The sequence below is a fragment of the Phalaenopsis equestris genome, unplaced genomic scaffold, assembly GCF_001263595.1.
Source record: "Phalaenopsis equestris unplaced genomic scaffold, ASM126359v1 Scaffold000255, whole genome shotgun sequence".
Taxonomy (NCBI): Eukaryota; Viridiplantae; Streptophyta; class Magnoliopsida; order Asparagales; family Orchidaceae; genus Phalaenopsis; species Phalaenopsis equestris.
Genome location: NW_018164697.1, coordinates 641,431 through 656,599, shown reverse-complemented (window position 1 = coordinate 656,599; position 15,169 = coordinate 641,431). Strand labels below are relative to the sequence as shown.

The following is a 15,169-nucleotide window of genomic DNA, read 5'->3' as shown; positions in this document are numbered from 1 at the left end:
GGGCCCGAGCGGCGAGACTAGTGGCAGCGAGGGAAGCATCGAGAAGAAGAGAAGATATTGTCGATCAAGTGTACCAGGGAACAAGCTTCCCAGAGTAAAACTACCAGGAAAAGGAAAAAACACAGCCTAGGGAGACTGTCACGGCTTCGGGAAGGAAGGCCGCGAGCAGAAGAATATCAGGCAAGGACGAACGAGGTCAACCTTCTCTCGCGCGGAGGAAGAAGAGTTCGGTCGGCTCGAGAACGAGAAAGGGAAAGGGCCAGGCACGCGAACAGGAGAGGGAAAGGAGGCAGAACTCGGGTGCGTGAGTTGGGGATTTAGTGTTTAAAGAGGAAAGGGGTAAAATAGTTTTAATATAAATTAATATATATATATATATATATACATATATATATATATAAATATATATATATATACATATATTAAATTATATTCGACTTACTCGCGCGCAGCGACATAACAAAATGGGTGTCTTTCCCAGTCCGTTTTGTCATCCGGGGTCGCTCGGACGACATCGTCGACAATCAGGTTAAAAACGAGTCAAAATTCAAATTTTACAAAATTTCGACCCGCGATCGATCGCTTCAAAAGGTTTACTTGAGCATTCGACAGGTAACAGTGCAGACGAAGCGAATCGACGCGATCGGACGCTCCGACTCTCCGAATTGCGAAGTTTTGTGCGCGGGAGTGCGAATTGTGCAAAACCATTTTGGGTTTCCTCGTGTTGGTTTCATCATTCTAAGTGCTAGAAGTTGATACCACACACGCGAAACTCCAGAAGGGGACGGAAGCGTGTTGAATTTCTAGAACAAGGCGAGTCCCATTTCTAAGGTTCTAAGATAGTCGAAGGGAGGTCCCTAAGATTAGATCCTAAACCCTAAGAGGAAGACTAGACCTCACTAAAAATGAGGTCAACAATGGGATGGGTTAATTTATAAATTTTGAGGGAATCTTATAGATACAGTCTAAAAATTGCAAATATCTATACAGTATGGCAAATATCTATACAGTATGTGTATAAAGCATGTAAAATTCAATGACATCATCATTTCTCCATTGATTTTTTTTAAAATGCAATTGAAACAACGAGGCATAAAAGATATGATATAACCTACTATTCAATCAAATAAATAAACTTTATAACCATAATTACATGCCCACATGCAAGGAGCATGAATTTAGAAACTCGTTGCTCAAGGTTGCCCAAGTAAGCTGAAAACTATGAAATCAATAGGTATGATTTTGTAAGAACAAATTTATTAGGTGAAAGCTGCTTACTAATGCATAAATGATAATATTTGTGCATACAATATGATCAATAATTAGGTATGATTAATAGTTAATGTATGGCCACAATTGTTGTAACTATTGCATTAACTAGAACAATTTAATATTATTTGCCATATAAACAATTAATATTTAACTACATTTATCATACATGTGTTCATAAATAACATGTGAAAATGGGTGGACCATGTAAAATAATGAATACCAAAATAACATTCTTATATATAAAGAAATGTACTAAAGGATGTTCCAACAACGATTTCATATTTTGCATGTCAATTTCTCATGATAACCTTGAACATCAATGGGAGGGCTATCGCCAACCTCTTGGAGTCCATTTAGCTCTCAAAATATCCACCTTGATTAGTGGATCAATGGTTTGGAGACACTATAATGGAAAAGTGCAGCGGATTAATATATAATGGCAATGGCTTCTGACTTCGCATCATAAGTGAAAGAAGTTTCAATATACTATTTGGGTTGAGGTTTAGAGGAACCTCATCTAGGTTATGCCTCAACCAAAGATTCGCTCTCTTAGTTGTTGCTGGAATCTCGCAATCAAAGTTTGACTTTCTGTATGTTAGAAGTACAAGGCTCTGTAAGCAAGGTAAATAATTGATTTCCCAGAGAGAATTTGGGAAAGTTTTGGACCATGCTCAACTTGCTCGGTGTTAATTAGATTGGTAGTAATTAACTTGTTAATCCCTTCTCCTTCAACTTAAATCGTAAGGCTTATCCTCAACTTGCTCCGTTTTTGATCATTTGATATAGTAATGAATATGCATTCTTTCAAGGTGTATTTACTTTTTATTTTAGGTCGGTAGTATGATAAATCCATCTTTCTCAGTTGACTCAATAGCCCTAGAATTGCTCACACTAATACAAAGCGGAGACACTATACTAGGAGAGACGACCTTTGCACTTGAACTTATATACTCCTAGTTTCCATTTGGCAAGTCTTAACCATCACAATTTTCTTGTTAACCAAGTATTACCGAATGATATGAGATTTCTCATGGAAATAAGAAGAGGTTTTTATTTTAACGGACACATTGAAAGTTCATAAATACATAATGATACTTTAGAGGAGACTTCAAGAATCATTATGTTAATGGATTTTGATTTAACTTAATTGTTAAGAAGTCTTGCTTCCTATGAGCCAATCAAACCTATCTAAAAAAATGCATATATTCTTCATTGATGGTTTGCCTTATAGATTTTTCTCTATAAGAGAGTATTCAACTGTGGAGCCATTACTTTGATTTTCTCATTCGAGTAGAAAATCACTATTTTACCTTTAAATGAGAGGCTTTTTGACATCTATATAATTCAATGTAGATTTGGTCTCAGTTTAGGTTTATTGGAAAGACATCCGAGGTTTTGGAAATACCTTATGATTTATATCAAAGGAGTTTGTCTAATAAAAAAAACAAAGATGATTGGAACTCTTTCAACTTTGGTTATTAAAAGTGCTGGAAGTGGAAGAGTCGAAGGTTCCATAATCGAAGTGGGTTGAAGCAGATGCTTATTGACGTCCATACTAGAGATTAATAGAGATTAATAAAGTGAAGACAAGCTTATAATGAATTGACATAGGTGGATTTCATTGATAGTGAAAGATGACTAATTCAATTAGAAGTTTTAGACCATAAAATAAAAAAGGAGGAAAATAAAATAAATAAATAAATTAATTAATTAAATTGCTACTTATATATTTTCGTCGAGCACACACGCGACAAATATAATAACTGTTCCCCGGCTCCTTAATTAGAAACACGAACAAGCCTCTCGCCCTCATATGCACATCTTTGGTTTTCCTCCCCTCCACCGTTGTCGCTCCTTTTTGTTGGGTAGGAATTTTCTTTCCTCGGCAGCGTATGAAGCCCCAACCCTCTTCAATTTGCCCCTCTACAAAGCCACATCTTCCCTATTCCAAATCCCTCGTCTGCTCAAAGGTCTTTGCAGTCCGCCATTGTTCTCTCGCTACACATTTGTATCCTCTCTGTTCGAGCTCATAAATCCCTAACATCTTCGTCTACTAGAGTTCACACGCATCGTCGTCCACCTTTCCATTGTTTTATGCGCAAACACCTTCACCTCGTTGTCAAAGCCTTCTCCACATCGTCGAAGCCCTCGCCACACCGTTGAAGCTCCGCTGCATCGTCTAAGCCCTCCCCACTCTTCCCTATTCACGCGACCCAACCTCCTCTCTCACGCACGAGCTACGCACGAGCTACGCACGACCCCTCTGCTTCCTTGATCCGCACAAGGTAATCCTATCTATTTACACTTGCACTTCAGCTGTTACAAAAGTCATGATTTTTATTCCAAGCCTATTGGTTTATAAACATGTGCACATCATCTTATTGTAACAGAAAAAACCCCGTTGTTTGTATTTTTTTATGCAAGTGCATGAAGGTGTATACATGCTTTTTTTAAGCATGATTAGTTTCAAGACCTTGCATTGCTTTAAATGTCGACTATGCACTTTTTTGTTAAAGAATGATGGGAAGGGTGAACGCTACAAAGTTTGCTTTTGATAAACTTGCAAGTGAAAATAAAGACAATTGTTTGCTTTAATTATGCATCCAAATGAAAATACAACTATAAAACTGGAATAAATAGTAATGTTAACAACTCGTTGTTTGCAACACACATAAATGAATCGTAAGAGCCAAGATTAAATAGAAAATCAAATACAATTGGACAATATGTGACTTCGCCAATGAGTATTAACCAGTGAACATGGGGAACGCACCACATGTTGTATTGAATGATTTGAGAAGGAAAAAGAAAGAAACTTAAAAGAACTTGAGCATGACTTATAGAGAAAAAGACTTCTCCTTGGCTACTCAGAACTATTAAAACTATCAACTACGATTATTTTGTAAAAATTTCCAACTGAGACCTATATTTGAATGCAAAGGAATACCTCTATGTGGTCTATTTCAACACTAAATGAGGACCAAATATAAGTAAAATGCATTATTTTGAATGTACAACAAGAATCAAAATTGCGAACCATTATGTCGACGCTATTTGTTTTGCAAAATGAGCGATATTAAAACTGTGATTTTAGCAAACATGTTTCAATCTAAACTTGTGTGATGTCATTTTTACCGTCTGTTATTTTAATTGTGTTATTTTGGTGTTGTGAGAGACATTTTTTAATACTTTCAGCATTTCAACCATTAACACAATGTGGTTTACAAAATAGGAAAATGATTGAGTGATCTTTGATTTTTATTGTGCATTTGTATGATACTTTGGTTGTCTTTAATTGTTTGCATTGCATTCAATTGCAACTGATGCAAAATAGCTGTAGAAGTCAACGATATATTGAATTTACTATTACTCTTAACTCTTGCAACACCATTAATTGCTACTTTGGCCATGGCCTTTACCATCTTTTGTGTGTTTTGTTGAATTTCTTTTTGTTGTATCTGTTTGTAGCTCATATGATACAAAATATTCCTTTTTTATTTTTGCAATAATTATAATGGTTTTTTTTGTTGTAAAATATGATTGTTGGCCTGGTTGAGTGAAGGCCGTGTTGTCCCTGCTTCTTTTTGGAAAAATGTTGATTGTGATTATTTTTGTTTTGGTTACATTTTGCTTCTCTGAAATGATTTTATTTATTAAAAGATTGGTTTGGTGGGCCTTCTAGTGTAAATATTCTTTTTGTTGTCCTTGTAGTATGGTTTCAGTTTGCCTCAATATATGTAGTTAGCATTTAGTTTGGTTCAAATTTTATGAAATTCATAACTTTTCAGTTTCATGTTGTCATATTCATAAGCTATTTACTAGGCATCATTAAATCAATTTCATCGAGAAGCAGTGACTGATTATTCCCGGCCTTGGTCTAGCCGTTTCAACTTAGCCTCTTACTGACTATACACTTTCATATGAACAAAGGAAAAAGGCAAGTTAACAATTTGATAATATTTCAATCAAATTTCTTTAATAGACAAGAAAAAAAAATACTGAGAAATGGAATGTAATCATTGTGTTAAGTCGTATATGAAACAACTTTTTATACAAGAGTGTTTAGACGGGATGTTTCACCAAAATAACTTGCACATCATTTTATAAAATTGATTTTTCACGGGCTTTTAGATTGCATGCAAAGGGGGGAAGCTCAGCTTTGGAACTGGAATTGGAATAAAAATAGTGCTAAATTATGCGAAAGGGAGTATTTTGTAAAAAATGTGTAGGTGGATGTTGTATAATTTGAACTATAAGGTATTGAATATTGAGAATGAATGCAATAAAAAGTGATTTATGGCCTATTTGGAGCGTTTGCAACTCTTTGAAAGATAGTTCTATGGCATAAACATTTTTGAAAGCTAATGTGGGTTTTATACTTAATTTTCTTTATGACAATATTGCCCAATTACCATATTGTTGCTACCTTACTCTAGCGAATCTGGTTGTGAAAATCACCTTTCTATCATAAAATTTCTGAAATGCATAAAGTAGTGTTAAATAGAAGTGTTTAATAGTATGAAAGAAAATTAGTGAATAAGATGGCCTCAAGTAGACCCGAGATGATGCCTTAGATTTGTGCAATTGTTTTTATCATCTCAATTTACAAGTATTTGTTTATATTTCCTCTGGATAGGGAATCTTAGACTTTGAACTATATTTTTAATATTAATGCTATAGAATTGATTTTTTAAAGTTGAAAAAAAAAACGTAATTTTGTTCCTCAAAATCAAAATGATGCTACTTAAAGTTGATCCATTTGAATTAAATTGGATTGAGCCACGATGCAATTTTGATCCACTAATATATCTTTCATTTTGAGCAACCTCTACCTTGGGTCAAAATTGGATTGCTCTCAACACTAAGAATAAGAAGATCAGTAGAAAAAAAAATGATTGTATCGGTGGTGTTAGGTAAAATTCTCTTGATCGCAATTTGCCTTTATTTATTTGTCTGCTTTTCAACATTTCATAGTTTTTATAAAACGTTGTTTGCTCGTTCCATTTGTCTTACTGCTATTAAAGATAGCAGATTCTGTTCATTGGCGAATTTCTAATATTTAATAGTGACATATATAAATCAGCACTATAATCTATACATAACATACATGGTTGTTACTCCAATTTCAGAATTCTATACCAAGAAATGGACTATATTATTGAAGGAAGGAATGCTGATAGGTTACGTCGAGATTTTCGAAATGTGAAGTGGGTTCGCATACCAGTATGTTTTGTTACTGCAACTTTATTTGCTAATAAGCTACAGTTTCTTGTTTTTTACTTAACTTTACTTTGATATGTTGGATCTAGCCATATATTTATTGACTGTGGATTTGAAAATTGATCAATTAACATTCTCAATAGTTTTCAATATGTAATCCTTTGTAGGTTGTCCTTTGGGATTATACTTCTTCAAAGGTGTTGACTCTGGAATATGTGCCAGGTTTTCCTCACTTTATAGCTTTTTTTTTTCCATGGTTACACTGTAAAACGATGCGCCAATAGTGATTAGAAATTACCTCTTAGATCATAACTTGAAACCCTTTTTGATCGTAATATGTTTCTTTGACCTTCATATTGAACAGGAATAAAGATAAGTAGCCTAAGCCAGATAGATGCTAGCGGAAACAACCGCTCTCAGATTGCTTTACGTGCTATTGAGGGATATTTGATTCAGGTAAAGCTTCCTGAAACAATATTATTACTTAACGTCCTTGGACTTTTTATAATGGATATCCTATTGAGGCTTTAAGCATTGTAGCCGAGTTTTTTTTGCTGAATTTTGGGTTTTCATCTTTCTAATTGAGTTGTTACCTTTATTGCTACTGCAGATACTAAAGACTGGATTTTTTCATGCTGATCCCCATCCAGGCAATCTTGCTATTGACAGGGATGGATCACTTATCTATTATGATTTTGGAATGATGGGTGAAATATCACCCTTTACTCGGGAAAAGCTACTTAATTTGTTTTACTCAATATATGAAAAAGATATAAATAAGGTATTATACCTTTTTTTTCCTTTAAAATTTTGCTTTTATTACATATTTTTTATATAACTTTAATTTTAAATTCATGTTTTTTGGGATAAAGGAGAAATGCCAATTTAGGTTATGTGTTTAAGAATATTTTTCTTAATAATTGTTCAAGTGTTGTTCACCTTATAAAGTTTTTAGCTAGTTGTTTTCTTGCTTATGATTTACATTCCATGGCTTCTGACCATTTTTTTAACACTTTATCATGGACAAAGGCTAGATGAAATTATTCTCCATATAATTTTTTGACTTTGAAGTTGGAGCTTAAGCTTATAAGTTACATCCAGGAAAAGAAAAGAAAATTGCCCTTTTATTTGGGTCAATCGTTAGTGGTACCCTAATTCAAAAAAAAAAACACATCTTAAACCAGCTAGTGGCATGGAAGAGATACCTAATATTTTAACCCTGCGGTCTGCATGACCCTCTTTTGTGGCTGTGGTTAGTTTATTGTATCGGTTTTATTCAATCTGCACTTTGTGCCCTTTTGGTTGGAAACGGATCCATTCTTTGCGTGAGATGTGTTAGTGATGTTTCAGAAAAGTGTTGCAAAAGTGTCGGGGAAGATGAAGCTTTCAAGAAGTGTTAGAGAAGTTTACCGGAAGTGTCAAAGAAGTGCTAGCAATAAATAGAACAAGCTTGATGGGATGGCCAAAATTTCTTCTTAAGCGTTAGGGGCCAAATGTCGTCAAGGTATTGTTATGGACTAGATGGCCCATTCATGCTTATAGGCTATTTGTATCTGAACCAGGCTTTAGTTTTGTTTTTCTCGTTTATTTTTAACATACTCACAGGCTCTGTGCTCCATTAATACTTTAATTTTGATTTGTTTGCCACTACTTATTATTATACATAATTACACTCCCACAAACTATTTAATATGAAATATAAAATTTTAGAGGATCCATACTGGTGTCAGAACACCAACATGGGTTGTGATCCATATGCCCAAGTTCCTTTGTCCTAAAAAAGGTCCGGGAATAGTTAGTTTTATTTTCAGAAAAAGGGTGTGTGTGAACTTGTCTAGGACAACAACATTTTGGAAAGATTTCTAGTTTCATTTTCAGATTTCCATGTCCTTATTTCCTGCTTTAGTTATGATCTAATTTATCTCTAAAAATTGTGTCTCCCTATTCTTTAAACTTCGCATTTTTCACTCAATAGCAGCATTCATCATTGCTCTCTAACCATTTCTCTTGACCACATTCCCCTCTCAACTCATTGTTCCCATCCTCATTGTCCTATAATTGTTCTGTAGGCTAAAAAAGTAATACTGCTTTGCTTTAAGTGCCAAACTTCCCATGGATTGTAGATTTTTGAGGCATTTCACCTATTTTGTCTTAATACAGCTTGTTATGTTAATATAAAGACTAGAGTGGGGTGAATTTGATGCTTTATTTGTTCTTCATGCTCCAAAAGTCTATCAGTCACCGACTAAACGTTTGATTTGTGATGCTAATTTATGCCGTTATTATGAATGTCAAGATGCATCCTCAGGTATGTTGATTGGCATTAGCATGACATGTAATATCTTATACTACATTGAGGATGCTCATTTCTTCCATCACTATTTCTTTTCCTAATGATATTATGTTTGAGCATGAGACTATTAAGACATCCTAGTGATCACCATCTTAAAAATTTACTTCCAGTTATTTTCATTAATAAAGTTGTCTTATGCTTTTGCTTGTGAGAACTGTAATACCATATAGACGCCATACCTTGTGTTCCGCATAAGAATCCTCATCTTTTTTTTTTTTCAATTCAAATTGATATCTGGGGTACTTAGTATTTATGAAACTTGATGATTTATGGTATTTATTGATGATCGCTCAAAGTCTCGTTGTGCTCATCCCTTAGAACAACAATCTAGGTCATCGTGAGTGTTCAACATTTTTATTGTGTTGATAATGCTCAAGAATTCTCCAAGTCAACCCTTGTAACTTATATTTAAATTGATAGCATATTTGAGTAAATTTCATATTCCAAAGTTATAGTATATTTCATTAAAGTTGATATCTTGAATCTCCCAATATAATTGGGTTGATAAATGGCGAAGACATAAGCTAGAAATGGCTCATGTTCTTGTGATTGCTACCTTTATTCTGCATTTTGGACTGTTCCTTGTTAGTCACTGTCCTTCTCATTTACTCAGCATTAAAACTATAATTGAGCTACTAGAAAAAATCCTCAAACTTGATTGTTCAACAACAATAACAACAAGCCTTTATCCCACCAAGTGGGGTCGACTACATGAAACTTTTTTCTCCATTGTGTCCTATTGAGTGTCATATTTTCATTTAATTCTAAATAAATTAAGATAATTTTTTATACAATATGCCCAAGTTTTCCTAGGTCTACCTTTGTCTTTCTTAAAATAAGTCAAATCTAAAACATCTACTCACCTAATCAGATCATTAGATGGTCGACTTTTAATGTGGCCAAACCATGTAAGACGACTCTCTCAAACTTGATTGTTCATTTCCTTTTATCTACGAGCTTTGGTTGCTCTTTTTTCATGGACACTAATGATCCAACAAAGAAGAAGTTAGAATTTAGAGTAATGAAATGCATATTCCTTTATTATTCTCCAACTAGAAGCATTCTAAGTGTTCTAATTCATCGACCAAATAATTTTTTGTCACTTCTGTTGTCTTGGATCATTTTTCATTTTACAACCTCACCTCTGGCGAGGAGGCTCATGTGTAGGGATGCATTGAAAGTCCTATTCAAACCTTCAATACTTAGCCCTTGTCTACTCTGATCATTCTCCATATATGCTATCTTACATATTAACATCGTTCTTGCCATCGGCAATATACTATTTTGAATGATGGGTAGATTTACAAGAACAAGTGTCATGAATTTGTTTAAGATGAAATTATAAATTTCAAAAAGTACCACCAAATGCCAACAAAGAGTTGAATTTTAAAATAATCACGAGGAAGGAGCTATAAAGAATTACCAAGCGAAAGGAAGAGAAACCTATTGATATAAATGAGTCTTTTCTTAATTGAAGTACCGAGCGAAAAGAAATCAGTTGATGTAATGGACTTTTTTTTTACTTTAAAATTTTTGTTTAATGGTGCAATAGAAATGTACTAAGTTTAATTAATGCTTGCTCCAAATGACTACACTTATACTCTTAGGGATTGCGTACAGATATTTGCCTTGATATTTAAGTTTAATAGCATAAACCTCCATATGTATCCGACAACTAATTTATTCGAATAGGGGAAAACTAACATAAAATTGTACAAGTTATGTTCAACGCCTCTTTATTGTAACAAAAGTGTTCAATTGTTGCCATTATTATAAAATAAATTGTGTGAATGCGTTCATAATGCTAAAATTATTTTGGGAAGATCCTAAGCTATTAAATTAATGTACTATATCCTTGAGTAAGACTAGTACGAAAATTCTATATGTGCTTCAATCTCTTTCTGATGCAACTCGTTTCACACTTCAATCTTAATATTCCTCCTCACGTGATAAATGCTCAGTTTTAAAAAAAAATATTAAAAAAAATAATTCTATCACTTTAAACTACCTTCTCATTATCTCATTCCCGCATGTGCCTCTCTTAGTCGCTTGCACTCTTTTAGCATCACCCGTTGTTCATCTCCCTCAACATACCAGACCCTGAAACGGGTGCTGAAATCAGCGCTCGAGTACGAGCATTGAATGCGGCTTGAAGTGGGGCGCTTCGATCTTGCGTGGCCAAAAATCCTACAACCCTTCACTGGAGCCCGCGACACTTCGCGAGAGATGAAGTGAGGCGGGATCGCGATACCACACAAACACGAGAGGCAAGTCGCGAAGCAGAAGGCAGGAATGATTGCAATTCCGCGCGAAGGCGGGAGGCAAATCACAAACTTTCGCGATTCAAGAAGCTTTCCGGGGAGAGTTTTCTGGGTCCTTACCTTTCCACCTCCTTCCTTTTGTAGGAGGTTATAAATTGTTGCTCCCTGTGTGTGTAGGAGTCAATTTTGAGTAGTGTTTGTGTTTGTTCTCAGATTCCTATGTGATTTTTTCCCCTTTGTGGGTTGTATACGAGGAGATAATGGTGCTTTGGTTGTATCCTCTCCAAGGTGGTGATTGCATCTTCTCTTTTTAACTTCCCCTAAACCTTCTCCCCACTCCTTAGCTGCCGAACTCTCCCCCGTCACCCCGAAACCCAACCATTCTCCCTTCCTGCAGGTTATTACCGATGCCCTGCCTTCCTAACTCCTTTTTATTTCTCCCAACCGCCACACTACTGTTGTTGACCACATACAATCTTTCTCACTTGTTGTTTATACAGTTTCACACATTCCCTTCGCTGCCACCCGTCTTCTATGGCTGCCGACATCCCCACCCCCTCCCAATCATTCCTGCCCCTCTAGCAGATCCCCACCACCCATTGGGATACATTTAGGAGTGTTTACTTGTGTCGTTTAATGTTTTGTGTTGTTATTTCCGTTCAAGTCATGTTGTAATGTTATTTTAATATTTATGAAATTTTTGTTTTGTGTTCCCACTATTTTTCTTATTGGTTTTGGTATCATTTGGTATCAGGGCTAGTCCAACCCTAGTCTCATCCTAGGATTTCCTAGCATCCGCCCCTACCCAAGCCACCTTTACTAAAATTTTCCTTCTAATTTCCGACCCTAACCATGCCACCGCGAATAGGTACGTCAGACTTTACTCTAGAAGAGATTCAACGAGTTGGCCTAGGAAGAGATTCCACGAGAAATTCGTTGTCTACACGGAGACTTGCAGGGCTGGATGACGTGAACCAAGAAGAGGTTACCTTCGACCGTGATTGAAAAAGTCAAAGAGAAGACAAGGACGAGGAGATGAATTCATTCCACATGGAAGATCACTATGACGAGGAATATCGACCACGCCGTTTTGGTATTCATTATCAAAGGAGGCGGAGAAAAGAAATTTAGGTCAGCGAGACTTTCGCCGTTTTGGTATTCATTATCAAAGGAGGCGGAGAAAAGAGATTTTGGTATTCATTATCAAGATGGACCTCCCAGAATTTGAAGGTGGTAGGAATCCAGATGAGTTTATCGACTGGCTTCAATCAATTGAACGAAATATAAAGATGTACTAGAGGAAAAGATGTGTCAAACTTGCTGCCATTAAACTGAAGAAAATGCCTCTTTATGGTGGGAAAATTTACAAAAGCAGAGGAAAAGAGAAGAAAGTGAGAAGATAACAAGGTGAAAGAAGACGAAGAAGGCAATGCAGAAAAAGGATCTCCCACCCACTATTGCCAATATATGTTTTTGAAACTCCACAACTTGCAGCAGAAAGATCTTTCAATTGAGGAGTTCACAACCCAATTCAACCACTTGTAGCTTAAATGCGAGTTGACACAGCCAAAAGAACATATGATAGCTAGATATCTCAGGGGCCTGAAACCCGCCATCAACAATGTGGTACAGTTGCATTCATACTAGACGTTAGAGGATGTCCAAACATTAGCATTGAATGTGGAGAGAACAATAATAAAACAGACAACAACCATCCTTTAGGCAACAACCTGCAGGCAAGCAGCCACACAGTTACCATGACCGAGAAGGGCACCCTGAGAGAGAATAACCAGCCCAGACACGGGATTAACAATCCGAATCAGAGCAAGAAGCAGGAGAAATGTTGCACCTCCAACAATGTACCGGCGATGAAGCGTTTCAAATGCCACAATTACGACCACATAACTTCCAACTGCCCCACGAGTAAAGTAGCCTTACTTACTGAGCAGAGAGCTGGCGAAGAGATTAGCGATGAAAAGAAAGCTGAGAAACAGGACGAGTATCAGCTTCCTCCTAATGAATGGGAGGCGCTCATGATTCGACGAACCTGCAAACTGATGACTCGCAATGACTTCACTAAAATATATTATATATCCGCTGCACAATGAACAAAAAAGTATGTAGTCTAATCATCGACGGTTGAAGCAACAAGAACGTTGCATCGACACAAATGGTAGAGAGATTGGGGCTTGCGATGTAGAGGCACTCCCAACCATATTTCACTGATGTGGCTGAAGTAGACTCAAGTCAGCATCGACCGAAAATGCTTGGTAGATTTTTCGATCGGAGGCCAACTACAGGGTCGGGTTTAGTGTGACGTGATTCCCATGGATGCCTGTCGTCTTTTATTGGGAAGACCATGACAGTTTGTTCGGAGGATTTTGCACGACTGACATAGAAACACATTCTTTTACCAACGACGGGAAGCGGATCACCCTCCTTCGACGGAGCCCGATTTCACAAAATCACTTATTAACAGAGCAACATCAATGAGACCAGTTTTAGTGATGACACTAGGCGAGAGTATCGAGACACTCGCCCCAGATACATGCAACTATAACTGAAGTTATGCCAGGTCGACACCGTACCAGCAGCACCACCGCCATGCGGTAAGGGTCAGATTACTCTCACTGTAAACCCGTTTGAAATGATCGTGGGTTACTTTGGGAAGATTCAGCAGGGTAAGCGTGGTCCACAACCTCAGGAGGACAGGTCGATATGGACATTTGTTCACAAATTAGGGAAGACCCTCAAATACCTCAGGCGACAATGCAATCGCCAGTGGGATCCAGAGTGACTGATGACGAAATGGAAGCTTCAACCTATGAATTCCCCCAACCCCAGAAGACAGATGCAGGTGTTGAAATCAACGCCCCGAAGTGGGGCGCTTCAATTTCTCGGGGCCAAAAACCCCACAACCCTTCGCGGGAGCCCACGACACTTTGCGGGAGATGAAGTGTGGCGGGATTGTGATACCACATGCAGGCGGGAGGCGAATCGCGAAGTAGGTGGTGGGATGGGATTGCGATTCCGCCAAAGATAGGAGGCGGATCGCAAACTCTCACAATCCAGGAAGCTTCTTTGTTCAGGGGGAGTTTTTTGAATCCTTCTTACCTTTCCACTCCCTTCTCTTTGTAGGAGGCTATAAATTGCTGCCCCTTGTGTGTAGGAGTCAGTTAGGCATAGTGTTTGTGTTTGTTCTCAGATTTCTATGTGGAGTTCTTTTTCCAATTGTGATCAGTATTCGAGGAGGTGGTGTTGCTTCGACAGTATGCTCTCTAAATTAGTGATTCTATCATCCTTATGCCTCTAGCCAACCCCACCACCCATTGAGATACATTCAGGAGTATTTGCGTGTGTTGTTTTATGTTTTGTATTGTTATTTCTGTTCCAGTCATGTTATAACCTTATTTTAATAATAATGAAAGTTTGTTTCTGTGTTTTCATGATTTTTCTTACAAATTCCTATATCAGATCCGCTTCATCCCTCTTGCTAAGTTGCGTCTCTACAAATAGCTTGTTGACATCTCTCATGCAGATCACTTTCTCAATTGGACCTTCGGCGACTAACTTGTTCGTCATATAATCAACTACGGCCTTTCCGTCACTTAATCACTATAACTTCATTTTCGTGACTAGCTGGTGAAGATCGCTTTTAATACATAGCTTTGGCACATTCTACCTCCAACTCTCTGCACGTCAACTGTACACGTTCATAAAAAAACTGATTTATAATCTTTCAGTTAGCTCCACCTCCCTTCAATTTTCTTTCGATCACTTTTGTTTGCCACCACAGCTGAATTTCGAACCTAAATCTCCCTCACAATTTGCACAAAGACATCCAACTGAAATCCAAATTTCAAATATCCTGAAGTCATCCGGCAGCTTAAGCTAAGTACTCCACAACTAATTGACGATGATTCATTTTGAAAGTCAATAATGAGACCTGCTTCCTTGCCGATCTCAAATATCTCATTTCACAACACAAAACACAAATCCCCTTCGGATTACACTAGCATTTTTTTCATGAAATTCATTATTCTGAACTTCTTGAGCATTCTGA

The 15,169-nt window shown here is 36.9% G+C and overlaps 1 protein-coding gene across 1 annotated transcript in view; it reads left to right on the top strand.

Moving 5' to 3' along the window:
* LOC110024395 (uncharacterized protein sll1770-like) overlaps positions 1–15,169 on the top strand; it is a 78,289-nt gene that overhangs the window by 35,690 nt on the left and 27,430 nt on the right. Inside the window, exons 7-10 of the mRNA XM_020724327.1 lie at positions 6,402–6,495; positions 6,660–6,714; positions 6,857–6,948; positions 7,103–7,273. Coding sequence (XP_020579986.1) covers positions 6,402–6,495; positions 6,660–6,714; positions 6,857–6,948; positions 7,103–7,273 — 412 coding nt within the window. The remainder of the gene's footprint in view (positions 1–6,401; positions 6,496–6,659; positions 6,715–6,856; positions 6,949–7,102; positions 7,274–15,169) is intronic.